At 46.8% G+C, this 18,936-nt stretch overlaps 2 protein-coding genes across 2 annotated transcripts in view; both read left to right on the forward strand.

Moving 5' to 3' along the window:
• LOC121856771 (putative mediator of RNA polymerase II transcription subunit 26) overlaps positions 1 to 837 on the forward strand; it is a 94,666-nt gene extending 93,829 nt beyond the window's left edge. The window contains exon 5 of the mRNA XM_042352466.1: positions 756 to 837. The gene's annotated coding sequence lies outside the window, so the exon portion shown is untranslated. The remainder of the gene's footprint in view (positions 1 to 755) is intronic.
• On the forward strand, positions 714 to 18,326 carry LOC121856777 (Down syndrome cell adhesion molecule-like protein Dscam2). The gene is made up of 30 exons (XM_042352474.1): positions 714 to 837; positions 1,349 to 1,493; positions 1,781 to 1,986; positions 2,232 to 2,403; positions 3,120 to 3,250; positions 3,553 to 3,731; positions 3,845 to 3,949; positions 4,737 to 4,857; positions 6,032 to 6,208; positions 6,699 to 6,840; positions 7,173 to 7,321; positions 7,814 to 7,921; positions 8,113 to 8,292; positions 8,444 to 8,620; positions 8,912 to 9,049; positions 9,345 to 9,503; positions 10,835 to 10,987; positions 11,317 to 11,447; positions 11,609 to 11,695; positions 11,825 to 12,086; positions 12,321 to 12,503; positions 12,591 to 12,776; positions 12,969 to 13,075; positions 13,226 to 13,415; positions 13,812 to 13,983; positions 14,340 to 14,525; positions 15,434 to 15,606; positions 15,775 to 15,960; positions 16,298 to 16,562; positions 17,675 to 18,326. The coding sequence occupies exons 1-30, from the start codon at positions 714 to 716 to the stop codon at positions 18,012 to 18,014; spliced, it is 5,034 nt and encodes a 1,677-aa protein (XP_042208408.1). The 3' UTR covers positions 18,015 to 18,326.
• Positions 18,327 to 18,936: the final 610 nt, after the last annotated feature.

The following is an 18,936-nucleotide window of genomic DNA, read 5'->3' on the forward strand; positions in this document are numbered from 1 at the left end:
TAATACCACCCTCACACTCCTACACCACCTGTAATACCACCCTCACACCAGCTGTAATACCACCCTCACACTCTCACACCACCTGTAATACCACCCTCACACCAGCTGCAATACCACCCTCACACACTCACACCACCTGTAATACCACCCTCACACTCTCACACCACCTGTAATACCACCCTCACACCAGCTGCAATACCACCCTCACACACTCACACCACCTGTAATACCACCCTCACACTCCTACACCAGCTGTAACACCATCAGAATTTCCTGTAATTAGGCCCCAGAATTAATGGCTTAGTTTGGTTTACGATAATATTCTAAGTTTTGAGAAGACATTAAATTTGCATAAGAGATAAAATTTACTAGTCTTGAAGTGCCTCATCTCTCACTTCTTGCTTCATTCTTGCTTCTCCTCATGCTTCACTCTTGCTTAATTCTTGCTTCATTCTCGCTTCACCTCTTGCTTCATTCTCGCTTCATTCTTGCTTCCACGTGTCTCATGCTTTTATTTCCATTGTCTCTCATTCTCCTCATTTTTTAACCTCGTCTCAATTTCCTCATTTTGTTGGTTACTCCATTCTTTCAATATCTCTCATTTACTTCATTATTTTCTTCACTTTCTCATTCTATGTCTCAGTTACTATCCTCGTTCTTCCCACATCTCTCACGCCTTTCATCCTTGTATCACCTCATTTTTCTGCAAACTCATGCTCAGATTAATTAACAAGAGTCACTGTGTTCCTGTGCAGGTACAGCGGACGGGGAGCACCGGTCTGCGTCGGTCCTCCAGAGACCTCGCCCTCAGTCGCTACACCCGCTACACCCGCCCAGGTAAACCCCTACACCCGTTACACCCGCCCAGGTAAACCCCTACACCGATTAGACCCACATAGGTAAACCACCACACCCACTACACCCACACAGGTAACACACAACACCCGCCACCTACACCCACACAGGCAACACACAACACCTGCCACCACACCCACACAGGCAACACACAACACCCGGCCACCCACACCCACACAGGCAACACACACACACCTACACCCACACAGGCAACACACAACACCCCCACCTACACCCACACAGGTAACACACACCCCCACCTACACCCACACAGAGAGAGAGAGAGAGAGAGAGAGAGAGTTATTTTGGTAACCACCGACGCTGGACTCCACTTTGCTGTGGGGCTGAAACTCTAAAGTAGCCTCCGCCCCATACACCGGCTCCACCACCCACACACACACACACACACACACACACACACACACACACACACACACACACACACACACACAGTCCTTCCCTTTCTCCTGACTCTCTCACACTCTGCCCACAGACCTCGGCGCCCCAGCTGCGTACACGCCCATCGAGCAGACGGTGTCCCCGGGGTCACCTGTATCCCTCAAGTGCTCGGCCGTGGGCACCCCTGCACCTGTTATCACCTGGACCCGCGATCACCAGCCTCTCCTCACCTCACACAGGTACCTTAATTGGCTGTTACCCCCCCTACCATCCCCCTATAGGCAGGTCACCTCTCTATTCTACCTCCCCAACGTTGTCTCTCATCCTCCCCCGCCCCCCTTCAGCGACGCAGTGTATATCAAGCTATATATCCGCGTGATGTCATCTTATGAATGAATTGATAGCAAAAACTGATGCATTTTCTTTTTATCTCTTTTTGTCTTATGCACGAGTCTTCCCCTTGTCTTGATTCTCTCTCCTTGCCTCATGAGTCTATCCCATTTTATGAGTCTCTCTCCCATCTCAGTATCCCCTCATCTCACGAATCTCCGCCCACCTCACGAGCCTCACCTCCCGGCAGGACTAGCGTGGGGAGCTTCAGGACTGAGCTAGGGGAGGTAGTGAGTCACGTGAACCTGAGTGACGTGACGGTGAGGGACGGCGGCACCTACACCTGCACCGCCCACAACTCTGTCGGCTCCGTCGCCCACTCCGCCAGGCTCAACGTTTACGGTGAGGCGCCCCTGACTCTCACCCCCACTCCCTTACTGACTTAACTGATGTAGGTATATCCTGGACGAAGATTTTGACCTTACTACTAACTTGACAGCTTGTTGACACTACCTATGGCCTTAACTCCCGGCCACAAGCTCAACATTTTCCGCACCAAAATAAAAAGAAACTTTGTGACTTCTTTCTTAGCTGACACGAACCAATAATCGAACTAATTGGCCTAATTTGACCTCAATCACCCACAGTAACGCCATCACTGACCTCAGATGACCCCGCAGGTCCGCCGTTCGTGCGCGCGATGCCTAATGTGACGGCGGTGGCGGGGGAGGACGTGAGGCTGTGGTGTCCTGCTGGAGGCTTCCCCACCCCCACCATCACCTGGCGCAGGGAAGGACACGCCCTCCCCAACTCCCACAGGTAAGTTATTTGCGTCATACAGGTGAGATATGTTCATGACTACACCTGACTCCTGACACTGTTGACACCAGGTATAATGCCATAGTTGTTTTAGTAAGTTTTAATGCAGGTAGTCATCAGACAGAACCCGCACAACAAACTACCAGGGCCACACACTGTTTACGAGAATGAAACCTTCAAGTCAGGGGATGTAGTACTGTAATGGTCCGTATTTAACTGACGGTACTAATTACAGACAGGAAAAGTAGGTAAGGCATTCACGGTACAAATCACAGACAGAGGAGTGTAGATAGTGTAACAGACAGGAGGTGTAGAGAGTGTAATAGACAGGAGGTGTAGAGAGTGTAACAGACAGGAGGTGTAGAGAGTGTAACAGACAGGAGGTGTAGAGAGTGTAACAGACAGGAGGTGTAGATAGTGTAACAGACAGGAGGTGTAGATAGTGTAACAGACAGGAGGTGTAGATAGTGTAACAGACAGGAGGTGTAGATAGTGTAACAGACAGGAGGTGTAGATAGTGTAACAGACAGGAGGTGTAGAGAGTGTAATAGACAGGAGGTGTAGAGAGTGTAACAGACAGGAGGTGTAGATAGTGTAACAGACAGGAGGTGTAGAGAGTGTAACAGACAGGAGGTGTAGATAGTGTAACAGACAGGAGGTGTAGAGAGTGTAACAGACAGGAGGTGTAGATAGTGTTACAAGTACACCTATTACAGACAAGAGGTGCTGATGAACGGGACGCTGGTGGTGAGGAAGACCAGTCGTGAGGATGTCGGCCGCTACTCCTGCCTCGTCTCCGGCAGGCAGGGCCAGACTGCCGCCTCTCACACCTTCCTCCACGTCCTCAGTAAGTCTCTTTCCACCACGTCTGTTGAAAGCGTTTAAGAGAGTCAAAAAAAGTGTGAAAGTGTTTAAACTCTTCCACACTTTTCACTTTCTTAAACGCTTTCACACCCTTTGTATTTAAACGACTCTCAAGGTCTTCTCAATCTAATATCCGTTTAACCTCTCACACTGCTGCCCCCCTTTGCCCCCTTGTCTCAGAACCCTCCTTGCCCCCCTTGTCTCAGAACTCCCCCCTGCCTCTTCCCTCTGCCTCAGTACCCCAGAGAACGACACACTCACATTAACCTCTCCCCCTTGCCTCAGAACCTCCGGAGATCGACACGTTCACCTTCAGGAGTAACCTAGAAGAGGGCCGCCGGACTCAGCTGTCGTGTATGGTGACGGAGGGAGACCTACCTATCACCATCAACTGGCTCAAAGACGGCAGACACCTCCAGCACGACCCTGATGTAGAGAGTAAACAAGTCAGCGAGTTTGCGACGGTAAGCTCTCTGCTGATTGGCTGAGGAGGCGTCCATCTGTGTTTTTTCATTGGTGTGTGTGTGTGTGTGTGTAAGTACACACACAAGGATTAACGTGTGTGAGTGTGTTCCAGGTGTTGGTGTTCAATCGACTGCGGGAGCACCACTCGGGCTCCTATACCTGTGAAGCCGCCAACGCTGCCGCCTCCATCAACCACACCGCCACGCTAAGGGTCAAGGTAGGTCAACTGGGATCGAGGTAGGTCATCTGGGGTCATGGTAGGTCATCTGGTGGTCATGGTAGGCTATCTAGGGTCGAAATATGTCATCTGGTATCAAAATAGGTAATCTAGGTGTCAAAATAGGTCATCTAGGGTTAAACTATGTAATATGGGGTGAAAATAGGTCATCGTGGGTCAAAATAGGTCATCTAGGGTCATGGGGAGGGGGGTGGTAGTAAGGAGGAGGGGTACAGGGAGGGACTGATTGAAGTATAACTTAAAATTTAAATAAAGAAATAGAAAAAAAAGATAAAACCAACCTAATCTCACTAACCGACACGATCAAAAATAGTTTAATCAGTGACATGAAGTGTAATCAACGCCACGAACAATAACACGACCCACACAACACACACACACAAAGACGCTGGATTAACTTTTCACTCGCTAATTTACTTTACTGTGTGTGTGGGGGTTCACTGACAACACAACACATCACAGCACAACATAACACGACACAACGCAACACAATACGACACAACACAGCACAACATAAAACGACAGAACGCAACACAACGCAACACAACAGACTACTGTATATATCTTTCTAGTGTAACATGTGTTGATACTGGAACTGTGTGTGTGTGTGTGTGTGTGTGTGTGTGTGTGTGTGTGTGTGTGTGTGTGTCCTTGTTGATGAATGATGAACAATAGAACAACTATAATGGCTGTTCTTTCGTTCCAAGTCCCAAAAACTGATGTTAATTTCTGCACATTGTAACACATGTTTTTCTTTCTCCTGAAGGTGTCGCCGAAGTGGGTAGTGGAGCCTGGGGGAGGGACGGCGCTGGTGGGGTCGACGGTTGTGCTAGATTGTAGTGCCCGAGGCTACCCAACACCTGTCCTCACCTGGATGAAGGCCCCAGGTAACGCTTACTGGGTCCTGCTCTTAGTGAGGGAGAGGAGGAAGGGAAGAAGAGTAAGGGAGGAAGAGTAAGGGATGGAGAGAAGGGAGGGAGGGACAGTAGGAGAGAGGGAAGGAGGGAGGGACAGACAGGGTGACTCATGGTCGGGACATTTTTTAGTGACCTGTAGAGCGAGGCGCCATCACCACTAAGATCAATGTGTTCTCACAAACCTTCACTATTACCAACATACACTGCCTCTGATCTGCCAACACTGTATTTACACTTGGACTGACGAATGCAAAAAAAAAGTTGACATTTAAAGTTACTAAATATGGAAAGTTTGTTTATATTTGACGTTTCCCCCCCATGCAAAAGTTTATAGACTTTTTTATATGAATTCAGGAAAGTTTTTATTTACAGGTTATATTTGAAGCTGCGCCTACAGTAGTTTGGTTAAAGCACCACCCTGGCTTAGTAACTGAGTTGACTGTACTGTACATAATAGATGAGAGATTGATTAGTACTGATGAGTCATTTTCCAACATAATTAACTCCTAAGTCCCTCTAACACCAGAGAGTACAGACGACTGAACAATTTATTTCTTCAATTTTCTGGCCGAGGTGAGTTAACTGTGGACCCCAACACAGGAACACTCAATGACCCAGCACAGGAACATTCAATGACCCAGCACAGGAACACTCAATGACCCCAACACAGAAACACTCAATGACCCAGCACAGGAACACTAATGACCCAGCACAGAACACCAACGACCTAGAAACACCAATGACCCAGCACAGAACACTCAATGACCAGCACAGGAACACTAATGGCCCCAACACAGGAACATTCAATGACCCCAACGCAGGAACATCAATGACCCAGCACAGGAACACTCAATGACCCAGCACAGGAACACTCAATGACCCAGCACAGGAACATTCAATGACCCCAACACAGGAACACTCAATGACCCAACACAGGAACACTCAATGACCCCAACACAGGAACACTCAATGACCCAACACAGGAACACTCAATGACCCAACACAGGAACACTCAATGACCCAGCACAGGAACACTCAATGACCTCAACACAGGGAACACCTTGCGACAGAGCCCACCGGGTGTCACAATAAACTCCTCATTGTATATAAGGAACAATAACAACTCAGGTAGTCGTATCTACAGGAGAGGCGGCGCAGGACTTCCAACCTGTAGTAGTGGACGGGCTGAGGTCGTCCCAGGCGGCCAACGGGTCTCTAGTACTGCAGGACACCAAGACCAGTGACGCCGGCTGGTACATGTGTCAAGCCGCGAACTCGGTCGGTAAACCCATCTCCAAGGTCGTCCAGCTCACAGTGCACGGTAGGTGGAGAGGTTAGGAGGGGCGATGTAGGGTCAGGAAGGGTGACGTAAGATCAGGAGGAGTGAAGTAACTTTAGGGTTGGGTGAAGTAGCGTCAGGAGGAGTGAAGTAAGGTCAGGAGGAGTGAAGTAAGGTCAGGTGGAGTGAAGTAAGATCAGGAGGAGTGAAGTAAGATCAGGGGGAGTAATGTAGGGTCAGGAGGGGTAGAGTAGGGTCAGGAAGGGACAGTTAAGGGTGAATGAGGTCGATGTATTGGTTAGTGAGAGATGACAGAGGTCATAACGATTGGTCAATTTAAGTCAAGGCGGTTCACCTGTCATTTCTGTCAATCTTAATTAGTTTTAACACACCTGTAGCATTATTACCCGTCCAATTATCATCTATGCACCGGTCTTTCTATGTAATTAACTACCTGGTACCATTATCACACCTGTTCTGATTACCGCCCAAGCATCTGTCACTTATCTACCTGTCCTCGTACTGGTGACAGCCCCTGCACGTGTCGTGACGGAGGGGAGACGTGTGACGGGCCACGCTGGACAGACGGTGACGGTGATGTGTGAGGCTACAGGTGACGACCCTCTCTCCCTCACCTGGCGCCGTCACCACGCACCTGTCTCACCAGGCCACAGGTATGTACACCCCATCAATAATAATAATAATAATAATAATAATAATAATACACATTCTGTAAAGCTGTATTTGTTCTCGTTTTAAAGGCTTATGCATTTCCCAGGTAGTGATTTACGATACTGACATACACGATTCACTCCCTAACACATCACTCGTTTAAATTAGAATGTCTCAATTTTCACTATTAATCAAACAGGTAATTTAAATGCCTGTAGGATAAATATCAACTTATAATGACGTTAATTTTATATTATTTTTAAGTAATTTGGTTTTTAAATATAGTGTTTGTATGTAATTTCGTAGTTGTTATAATTCTTGTTACTGTGACCAGGACGGCAGTACGGGAGAGTAAGGCAGGTGGGGTGGTGAGAGCCGCGCTGGAGATCCGGGCAGTGACGGCAGGTGACGCGGGGCCTTACACCTGCCGGGCCACCAACCCCCACGGTGACCACTCCCAGGTGTTTGACATCGCTATTATAGGTGAGTGATCCTTACACCTGTTGATAGTGTTAGTGTACAGGTGTTACTTTACTCAACATCTGTTCCTCTATAACTGTACACACACACACATGCTCCAACTACAGGCGTAAATCCCATATTGCCACACTACACCTGCCCTAACAACACTTGTCCTAGCATCATCCACCCCAATGACACCTGCCTCATCATACCTGCTATACCACAACAGCCAATAATAAATATCCATCATAACTACAATACACCGCCCCCCCCCCTATATATTGATCACACACAAGCCACTATTGATAGAACCCGTATCCCTCCCTGGTAAGCCTCCCACACTTAACCTAACCTAACCCAACCTAACCTAACCTAACCTCCCACACTTAACCTAACCCAACCTAACCTAATCTAAATCACTAAACCATGCGGATTAGTAATAAGTAAGATAACGATAAAGAAAAACCAACACAACCAACACCTAATTCCCTCTCTCTCCTCACCGCCCACCAGAACCGCCGACCGCACCTTCCGGAGTGAGTGTGAGTGAGATCACCAGTCGCTCTGCTGTTGTCTCCTGGAGCCTCCCTCAGCCGGCAGCCGTCACCATACAGTACAGGGGTGAGTTCCTACCATAACTGTGAATACCTCTGGTGTCAGTGCTAGGATAGTGCCAAGATCGTGTCATTACTGTTACTACCACAGCAAGAATTCAACACAATCATCGTCATATTCCTCACAGTTCTTCATTATCAACACCATCCACTCAACTCTAGTCCTCTGTCATTAAGTCTTTGTCTCTCCCTCGTCAGCGTCGAAGGAGGAGTCGTGGGTCGTCCATGGGCGTAACGTGAGCGTGGGTCAGTGGGCGACGTCTCACGAGGTAACGGGGTTGGCGCCTCACCAGACCTACGCTGTGAGACTGATGGCCCACAACGACCTAGGAGTGTCTCAACCTTCCCTCACACACGTCTTCACTACTACTGAGGAAGGTGAGAGAACTCGGGCCTTTAAATCACCTATAATTCTGACACTGATACATACTACTCGAACCCACAGCACAGGCCATCAAGTTAAAATAAGTACTGTACATGTTCCTAGACCCATACAGTACATATATCCTGATTATTGATCCTCCTTCAGCGCCTTCAGGAGCACCTCAGGACGTACGGGTGGCGGCCGGTGGTCCTCGATCCTTACTGGTGACATGGCGAGCCCCTGCCCCTCACCTCACCCACGGGGCACTCAGGGGCTACACTCTCGCCCTTCGTCGTCAGAACCTGCAGGGTCACCACACCTACATCACCAGGGCCGTCACGGGTCAGTCCTCAGGTCGTCTCATGTTAAGTTGACTTAAATCTATACAAGTTAATGATTAACGTTAATATAATGCCTAAAAACAAATAACTTGTCTTTTGTTCATGATTATCACATCATATATTACTGTCTATTATCCAGGGTCAAGTTATATTATTATTTTACTAGTTAATTAATGCTATTATCCACTATGGACGCCACTAGACAACCAGAATTCCTAACCATATCACTCTATCGTCACAGTTTGTTTACATAATACACGAACCTAACCTAACCCTACGTGCTTGTTGACAGACGTGGACGGTGTGGAGCAGTACGAGGTGCGTGGATTGACGCCGGCCACACTGTATGAGGTGGCTGTGAGGGCGTTCACCAGGGCGGGGCCAGGACCTCTCTCCTCCCCCAGGATAGTTCACTCCACCAGCCATGACGGTGAGTGATTGGTTGGGTGGAGTTAAAGAGGGTTGTGATTGGTTGGGTGGAGTTAAAGAGTGTTGTGATTGGTTGGGTGGAGTTATAGAGAGTTCTGATTGGTTGAGTGCAGTTATAGAAGGTTGTGATTGGTTGAGTGCAGTTATAGAGGGTTGTGATTGGTTGGGTGGAGTTATAGAGAGTTATGGGGATACTCCCTTAACTCTGGCAGCTTATTGTAACTCATCTAAATAGACCTTCTGCCTCCTCCTCTCTGAGATCACTCCCATTAACTCGGCTCTCTCTCCCTTCGCAGCACCGTCGTGTCCGCCCATAGGAGTGTCGTGTCGTGGATCTGGACGTGGCGGGGTGAGAGTGTGGTGGTCTCCTCCGCCCACACACTGTGCTCACGCCCCCGTTGCCGGCTACACCATCATCGCCACGCCCACCACTCACGCCCACCATGCCACCGATAGTAAGTCCTACTAAAGTATAAGACAGAGAGACAGACGGCAACTCCTACGTCAGTTTTACAGACAGACAGACAGACAAACAGACAGACAGACTGACAGACAGACAGACAGACAGACAGATAGACAAACAGACAGACAGACAGACAGACTCCCCCCCAAACATAGGCCTCTCCTTGGAAGCTAAATTATCAGGTCATTCCCTTACCAAACCTTTCTTAATAAGACAGAACTTTCCACACCAAGTCATCATAAACTTATAGACTATAACAGTACCGTCTTCTGTAAACACATGACATTGTAAAATATATCCATCGAGTGGAAGTTTAACCCCAGACCAAAAACACAACAACACCCCAAAAGAGACAAGTTTATATATCCGTAAAAAACAATTACGGGGCGTGAACTAATAGACAACAACGAGACGCCAGTAATTATGTCAGAAGGAAGCGGAAAATGGTGATGTCTAGCGCCATACTGTTTGCTGTATGAGCCGAGCGTTAAGTAATAAACCACGAGCATTATCTCCACGTGAGGAAAAAAGTTTGTATACGTTGTACTGAAATAAATACATGACCCTTACCTTCATCCACGATAAACTGAACATTATTAAACAACATAATACATAATACATTATCTGTACCAGAAAAAATATATTTTTACTGTACAGTAATATATGAACCTTACCTCCACGGGAAGAACACTCACTACACTGCCTCCATCAACGACATGCTAAGTGTTAGTTATAATTAAACTTGTACCTTGTGACCTGACCTAACTTAACCTTAAGCTAACAGGGCTACAAGTCTTGCTTTATCTCAGCACCTGACGTTATCACCGTGAGGTTTCCGGTACTGGCGGGTCACCTGTGTTAGTGAGCTACGTGTAATAAAAGCCGCTCCCTGACAAAGCAAGACTCAGAGATAACACTGTTTTATACTAAGCAAAGTTATGAATGATATCTGTGTGTTTACTGTACTTGTGTTCCAAAGTAAAGTTTGAGAGTGAATTAAAATATTTCTGATCCCTGAAACTATTTATAACTTTAGGTGTGAATATCTCAACACTGCTCCCTGTCATAATGATGTCTGTAAACTGCCACAGTGTGTACTTACAGCGTCCTCATGTCTTAACCTGTAAAATATAAACCAGTGTTAGATACAAGGATTTATTAAACACCATCATTCAACTCTTGTAAAAATACAGTTTTTAAAGACTGCGACTGACGTGTTTAGCTAGATGTGGTCATGTATTGTATATAAACGAAAATAATAATAATAACAAAAAGAGTAATAGTAGTATGAGTCACCAGCACTACCATCACCTCCCCCAACAGCAGGCAGGATGTGGGAGGTGAACACAACCAACCTGGAGAAGAACCTGGATGGCCTCCCCTCAGCCACCAACATCAGCGTCAGGGTCAAGGCTTTCAACGACGTGGGCTTCAGTGCATCCAACCACCCAGTCTTCTGCCTCACTGAAGACGATGGTAACAACTGATACCTGATTGTCAGTTTATCCTAAAAAATAAAGTATTAACACTGTTTCCATGAACAGTTTAGGGTAATTGAATCTACCAAAGTAGTTGTTTTTATCCCTTACAACGATGCATCGATAGTAAATTTCCTAGACCCACAACTATAGCCATTAAAAACTATGTCTTTCCTTCTTGTCTCATGTCTAACTACGTCCATCTAACTCATCCACTACTAGCAACACTAACTCCCGTCTCACTAACCACACTAACTTCCCTCTCATCCATTAAGTTTCCCTCACCAGGTTAATCTCCCCCCAACTAACACAACTAACCCCCTACAGTGCCAAGCCCGCCGGAGAGGACGAGGGTAATAGTGACAGGGGGAAGTACGCTGCTGGTGACGTGGGCCCCCCCTCAGCCTTACACCGGCACCATACTACACTATACTCTGTACTCCGCCAGGGATGACCAGGTGAGAGAGAGAGAGAGAGAGAGAGAGAGTATCAAACACCAAAAATATTCATCATAACATACAGTCATCCATCACAGGTTAATGAAGGAGACACACATAAATCCCTCAGGTGTGTCAACCAGGTGTGTCTAGAGGTGACTCAGGTGATACGTGTGTTACAGGTGGCGGTGCGGGACGTGGTAGGTGCTGGAGGTTCAGAGGCCACCTGGAGGGAGCTTACAGGACTCACCCCAGCCTCCAGAGTCCAGGTCAGTACAAGGTTCCTCTATGTACAGCCTCTAGTACTGACGTTATACCCACTTCCAGAACCCATTATAACTGAACTGACAAAATATCACAAAGTGAAGCATTAAAAGTCACCCAGATATCGTTGACAGGTGTGGGTGACGGCGACGACGGTGGCGGGGGAGGGCAACCCTTCCCCCAGACTCGCTGCCCTCCCCTCTCCCATAGCCACCCACTCTCCAGTGGCTGTGGGCGGCGGGCGGACATGGCGGGTGGGGGCAGGAGCGGGTGTGACTCTGGGGTGTCGGGGTCTTGGGTCACCCGCACCCACCATCAGTTGGACAAGGGCAGGAATAGCTGTCAGCAGCGGTCAACTGACCCAGCTGCTGCCTGGAGGAGACCTGCACCTCACAGGTGAGTCACGGGGAGCAGCTGTTATCTGTGTGTTGCGTTGTCTCCACACTTAGTGTTAAGTCTCTCACGGGCCGTCATGTCTTGAGGCCATTATCGTTAACCAGTGAAAGTCTCGGTAGGGGAGTACAGTAGTCTGGCCTGTGAACCTTCATAGGACCGTCTGAGAGGCTGACATCACTTCCCTCAATACAAGTTTATCTTTTCACCAGTTAATGTAGTGACCTTCTCCTGCAGCTGTGAGGGAGACGAGTAACTACACGTGTTGGGTGAGGAACAAGGTGGGCGTGGACAGCCTCACTCACCAGGTGATAGCCGTCACACCGCCCTCGCCGCCCACTCTCGCCCTTGCCCACGCCACCCACCACGCCCTCAACCTCTCCATCATCCCCACGGGTGACGGAGGTGCGCCCATACTAGGTAAGTCTCGCTCTCTCGCCTCACACAGTGTTAGACCTGAAGCTCAAGAACCAACACTCTAATTTAATACTAATATCATGCCCCCAGGATATACTGTGCATCATCGTGGGCGTGCGGGTGAGTGGGTTGAGGTGGGCGTGGACCCGGCAGCAGGGGGAGTGGTGGTGGGGGGTCTGCCATGCGGGGCGCCCCACCACCTCTACCTGACAGCGTGGAACACCTTCGGCACCAGCTCCCCCAGCCCCGTCCTCATCGCCAACACACTCGGCAGCCGTGAGTGTATACGTCACAGTTTGGTCCGTCGTGTGTCCTGTCTAACATTGTAACCTACTTTACCTAACCTAACCTAACCACCACCACCACCTATTCTGTATCATACGAGGGAGCTAGAATTCATCTCATAATTGTAATTCGAAGAGTAATACCCTACAGGTTCGTGAATTTGACCTTGTTTTTGTTTTACAGCCCCCGGACGACCTGACCCCTCTAGACTGGTCGAGGTCAACGCCACCTGCGTCACGTTACGTCTCTACGTCTGGCCAGAGCTCGGCTGCCCCGTCACACACTGGAAGGTAACGTAACACTGACTCGTCACACACACATGAAGATAACACTACACAATATACCGTTATACATCTACAATACAATACCCTACAGCATAACATGTCTATATCATAACGCCACGAGACATTATATGATCTAACTATAGGGTATATTAACAGGTGGAGCTAGGGAGCGAGGAGACCAAGTTAGCGTGGACACCCCTCCACTCCCACGTGACCCGTGACACTGGTGACCTGGGTGTGTGTGACCTGACCTCGGCCACCTGGCATCTGCTCAAGGTCACGGCCTCGTCTACTGCGGGCGATACGTCTGTTGTTTACCGTGTAGCCACCACGGACGACGCTGGAGGTACGTGATCATGGCCGTGTGTGTGTGTGTGTGTGGAGGGAGACACGTTATCACAAAAGACCATAACTTGACGTCAGTAACCTTAGCGCGACACAAGATGATTCGTCACTGTGTCATGTCGTGGTCTGAGATCTACAATGTATATGAGACACAGTAACCAATGAGTGTGCTGGGCTGCTGACCCACGACCACACCTTAAATCACCTCTATTCAGTAAACTACCCACAAATATCTGTGTCTCTTTATTAAGACACCTATAGTAAAAATTTCCTGGACTACCTATAATAAACGAATACATTTTGGTCTATATTATTAGTACGTAATTAATAACTCTCTCTCTCTCTCTCTCTCTCTCTCTCTCTCTCTCTCTCTCTCACTACTTCCTCCTCTCCACAGCCACCATCACGGCGGAGTCGGTGCAGGAGGTGCTGGTGAGCGGGAGTGTGGGTGTGGGCGGCTGGCTCGACGCCCACATTGTGGCTGGTGTGGTGAGCGCCCTCCTGCTAGCCACTGCCTTCATCATCTGTGTGTGTGTCGCCGTCAGGAGGCGGAGGTACGGGGGATATAGGTGAGTGTGGCCCTCAGGTGAGATATACAGGTGAGTCTGGCCCTCAAGTGATTTGACCCTCATGTGAATCTGGCCCTCAGGTGAGTCTGGTCCTCAGGTGACTCTGGCCCTCAGGTGAGTCTGGCCCTCAAGTGAGTTTGGCCTTTAGGTAAGACATACAGATGATACATGGAGGTGAGACATACAGGTGAGTAGCTCTTTAAATGTCAAAGAATTCAGATAGTTCGTCTAGTCAGCTAATGTCCCTGCTTCTTTTGGAAGAGAAACACAACATATTGTTTTAACCTCAGACAGGCAGCAGTCAGTTAGTCAGTCAGCCACTCTAGAATAAAACTAATGAGATCCTGTGTGGCCAGCAGGCAAGGGGAGAGTGTGGACCAGAAGGGGGGCGGGGAGGATGACAACGCCCGTAACTCAGAGCTCACCCGCGCCCACCTCTACTCTCCCACGCCAACCAAGAAACCTCGCGGCTCCCTCGCCTCCCTCAAGACCCAGGATGATACTTCTGACCCCTATGAGATCTGCCCCTACGCCACCTTCAGGTAAATTGCCAAATCATCACTAAGTTCCGTAGTCTCAATGATTCACAAGATAATTTTTTAAGCTATAGTGGCCGCCATCTTTGTATTTTATCTTGAATGAACCAACAGAGTTTTCCCATAATTCACGAGCGAACGAGTCTATGAGAATCCAGGTCCACAGCGGTCCATAAGCACTAAGGTTTATTTTCGTAATGTTTTTATATGGAAGTTTCACCCATAATCCAAAACACATTTAACACCTCCATTATAAACTTAACCATCATATATACAGAAAAACTTGAAGGATCCTAAGTAAATTATTGTTTATTTTAGGTTTAGATTATCACGTCTTTCTTCAAACTTAATATTATTATTAATATTATTATTATCATTATTATTATTATTATTTGTATTATTATTATTATTATTATTATTATTATTATTATTATTATTATTATTTGTATTATCATTATGATTATTATTATTATTATTATTTGTATTATTATTATTATTATTATTATTATTATTATTATTATTATTATTATTATCATGATGACATAGTGTATAATATGTTGTGTGTTGTGTGGATACAGTAACTATAGTAAGACAGGTTGAGATAGTGGTTCTTTGTCTTACTTCTCTAACACTTAACGTGTCTCTTCTTACTGCCATTCTCTCTCTAATCTCTTTATTTATCTTTCTCTCTCGCTTTCTATCTCTCTACCTAACTCTCTACCTTTCTTTTTCACTTTCTCTCTCTATCTTTCTCTCTGATTTTCTCATTTTCTCTTTATCTATCTATCTATCTCTACCTTTCTTTATCACCGTCTCTCTTTATCTATCTATCTATACTCATCTCTATCTCTCACTTTATCTATTTCTTCCTCTCTCTCTCTCTGAGCCCTCCCCTCCTCTCCTCCTACACGTAGCGTGGGTAGCTCGGAAGGAACCTTAGAATACGGTCTGTCCCTGCACGCTGTGACTCCCCGCGACTGCCTGGACCACCCCACCACACACAGCGACCACCACGCCCAGCCGCAGTCCCCAGCCTACGGTCAGGTGGGGGGACGACAGAGAGCCCAGTCACACTACAAGGAGGCAGGTGAGGGACTCTTATTGTTTGTGATGTGGGTCTAGATGTTCTAGTAATTGATTGAATGTTTTGGTCAGTGAAACCTCCATCTAACGTATTATATGGTGAAAAAAGTCCGTTATATGGTGAAAAAGTCCGTTATACAGAGGGTTCACTAAATGTTTTGTGTCGGTACAGAGATCGCGTACATCAGCCGGGGTGGACGAGCGGACTACGGCAGCCGGCCTAAGTCCATCCCTGGAGCCCAGCCCCCTGCCTCCTCCACCCCTGCTCCAACAGCCGCCCCCGAGCAGAGGCAGTGGTCGGAAGAGGCCAGGAAGGACACACGAGGCCGACCTCATCGACCTAGGAGCCGCACTAGAGGTAAGGCGACGTGTGAGGCAGGAGAGAGTGTGGCGTGGGTGTAGGAGGAGGTATATGGTGTGAGGAGGAGAAAGTAACGGTGTATAAGATAAGGAATGATAAAAAGGCGACATGGTGTATATTGAGGGACATGTGAGAGAAGAAGTGTAAAGGAACATGGCGAGGGAAACAACAAGACGGAGGCCATCAGCCAGTATATGACAGGTGCCGTGAGCTGTTTCTCGAGAGACAATTTAAAGTCGTTCATTTGCCTTCTTTCTCTCTGTGTATGTCTTATTCTGCTCTTTATCTGTCTGTCTCTTCCTATTTATCAGCCAAGTTCTCTCTGTGCCTCCAGCAGAGACCCCAGGAGGAGGGAGAGACTCGAGCACTGAGAGCAACGACGCCTCGTCCCCCGTGCCGCAGCGCCACCACTATCAGCACCAGCAGCTCCCCTCAGCACAGCACCACCGCTCACAGCAGCTGGCCGCCGCCGCACAGCAGCACTCACAACAGTTGGCCGCCGCCGTACAGCAGCACTCGCAGCAGCTGGCGGCCGCACAGCAGCAAGCAGTAGTAGGAAGAGGGGGTCCACACCCGCTGCCGCCGGTCCGCCATGCCAGGTAGCCTCAGGTAGAGGAGCTCCGCTGTGTTAGGTGGACCGTGGCTGCCAAATGTTCCCGCCCTTCCTGCCTGTCTCCTCTTGCTCCTGACTCACTTTCCTCTTCCTCTTACTGTACTGTATACAACATAATCCTCTTCTCTGTAGCATAAGCACCTTTTAACAGACGTATCTTCTTAACGGGACGAGAATCTTCCATCCTTGGCATGTCAGGAAGTCTTTAGGTCTATGGTTCAGTAAACGTAAATCCCACATTTTAGATTCACTTCTGATGATGTTTATTACGGATCTTTGTCTGGGTAAAATCTCTTATGGGGTTGTATTGTAAATGGGTTAATTAGTGACCCAATATAACATTATGAGCTACAGGTTTCTTCTCTTCATCTTCTTTTTCTCTTGGTGTGAGGGACGGCGCCTAAGTCCTTCACCCTCCCTCCCCCACTATGAAATACTCCCCACCCATGTCCCTGCATGTTCGTACTTCATCCTTAATAATAATAATAAACAATTAATATTATTACTATTATCATTATTATTCAGCTGAAGCAGTGTACATATTATGTCGGTTCAGACGTGATCCCAGAAGAGTAGTTTACCCAAATTCTTTACTTAATATTTTCATTGTTAGAATTTTCCATAAACTTCAGTAGGCTATAGTTAATAATACACCTCCATCAGTGTTAGAGATATGTTGATATGTTCTTCATCCATTGTGTAACTGAAGATAGTAATTTATGTCAAAGATACATTATAACAAGAAATACAGCTTTAACTTTTGCCATCTTCAACAACAGTTAACAGCATCAGTATATCGAGTACTATTATTGGCTTTCCTCTTCATGGTGTAGTATATGTTGTGCTGAGTTGCGCTGGTCTTGTACAACTATCGTGTTCATGGGTAAGTGGTACAGTATCCATCTATAGAAGTACTGTACCTTTGTCTTGGATAGGTTAGGACGGGACTATGAGCATGTTTGAGAATGACACACAAACTATACGATTCTTTAGGCAACAGATACAGTTTTACACACACACACACACACACACACACACACACACACACACACACAATAACTTAGTTCTATCGAAAACTAAAAAAACATTATGTTACAGAGCGCGAACTGAGTCCTCCTCCAGTGACAGCTCGTCCTTGACGCCCCCTAGGCCTCTTCATCCTCCCTCTGCGTTCTCTGACTCTAGGGAGCTCTCTGAGGCTGAGTGTGACCGAGAAATCTTCCAGGGCCAAGGAGAAGGCGTTGCAGGCGGTGAAGGCGGGCGCCCTGGAGGATCAGGTCCCCAGCCAGCAGGAGACGGCATCAAGGCTGAACTGACGGCTCTACTCCAGCGTTACCACAACCAACAGCAACTCCAAAACAAAGATGACGACGAGAAACAAATGCAACACAAGAAGCGTCGCCTCCCAGAGAAGAATCCTTACACCATCAATGTGTAGCTTTGTGGCCAGTGTGTGTGTGTGTGTCAGCTGCTGGGATGAAAGCGTCTATATTTTTACAATAAATAATGGCTAGTCATATAGTGGGAGAGACAATGGTTGCTCCGTATTTTCTTTACATTTTTCTAGATTTTTCCAATGTACTGTTCTGGTTTTTTACCATTTCTTGCCCTAGTGTATCACCGACATGCAGCTATTTTTACTTTACATCAATTATAACACTCTCCTGTTTCACCGTGTGTTTAGAAACTGTAAAAAATAAAGTATATATATATATATATATATATATATATATATATATATATATATATATATATATATATATATATATATATATATATATATATATATATATATATATATATATATATATATAAAGATATAGCAAATCACAACTTCAAAATTTATCAAAAGGTAAGTCCTGATATATTGCGTTTTATTTCATAGGTCAACTGTGTAAGGAATATATTGTATTAAAACAATAAAAAATACAACTGTATAGAAAAAATACAGGTTTATCTTATTTGTTTATCCTTCAATACTAGTTTATCAGCAACCGATCATTTTGGTGCTAAATAAGTGAACTGGGACACAAATTACCCCTAAGCACGAGACCTTATGGTGAGAAATTTATCAATGAAAAAATATATTAAGGACGACACATTTTCACAACAAACTACTATAAGTCTGCCAAAAACTTCTTCCCAATAATATCACATCAAATCCTGCCCAGTACCTAGATGTTTACATCTGTGAAGAGAGACGAGTTCTGACAACAACCTAACCTAACCTAACGTAACCTAACCTAACCAACTAAACCTAACTCAACCACTGATCTGTGGAGGCTAGTTGTGCCCCAGTTAACTCCCGGGTTAAAATCTATATACTGTATGTAGCTTTATCTTGTGCCCTCAACTTGAAA

The sequence above is a fragment of the Homarus americanus genome, unplaced genomic scaffold (assembly GCF_018991925.1).
Source record: "Homarus americanus isolate GMGI-L3 unplaced genomic scaffold, GMGI_Hamer_2.0 scaffold46833, whole genome shotgun sequence".
Classification (NCBI taxonomy): Eukaryota; Metazoa; Arthropoda; class Malacostraca; order Decapoda; family Nephropidae; genus Homarus; species Homarus americanus.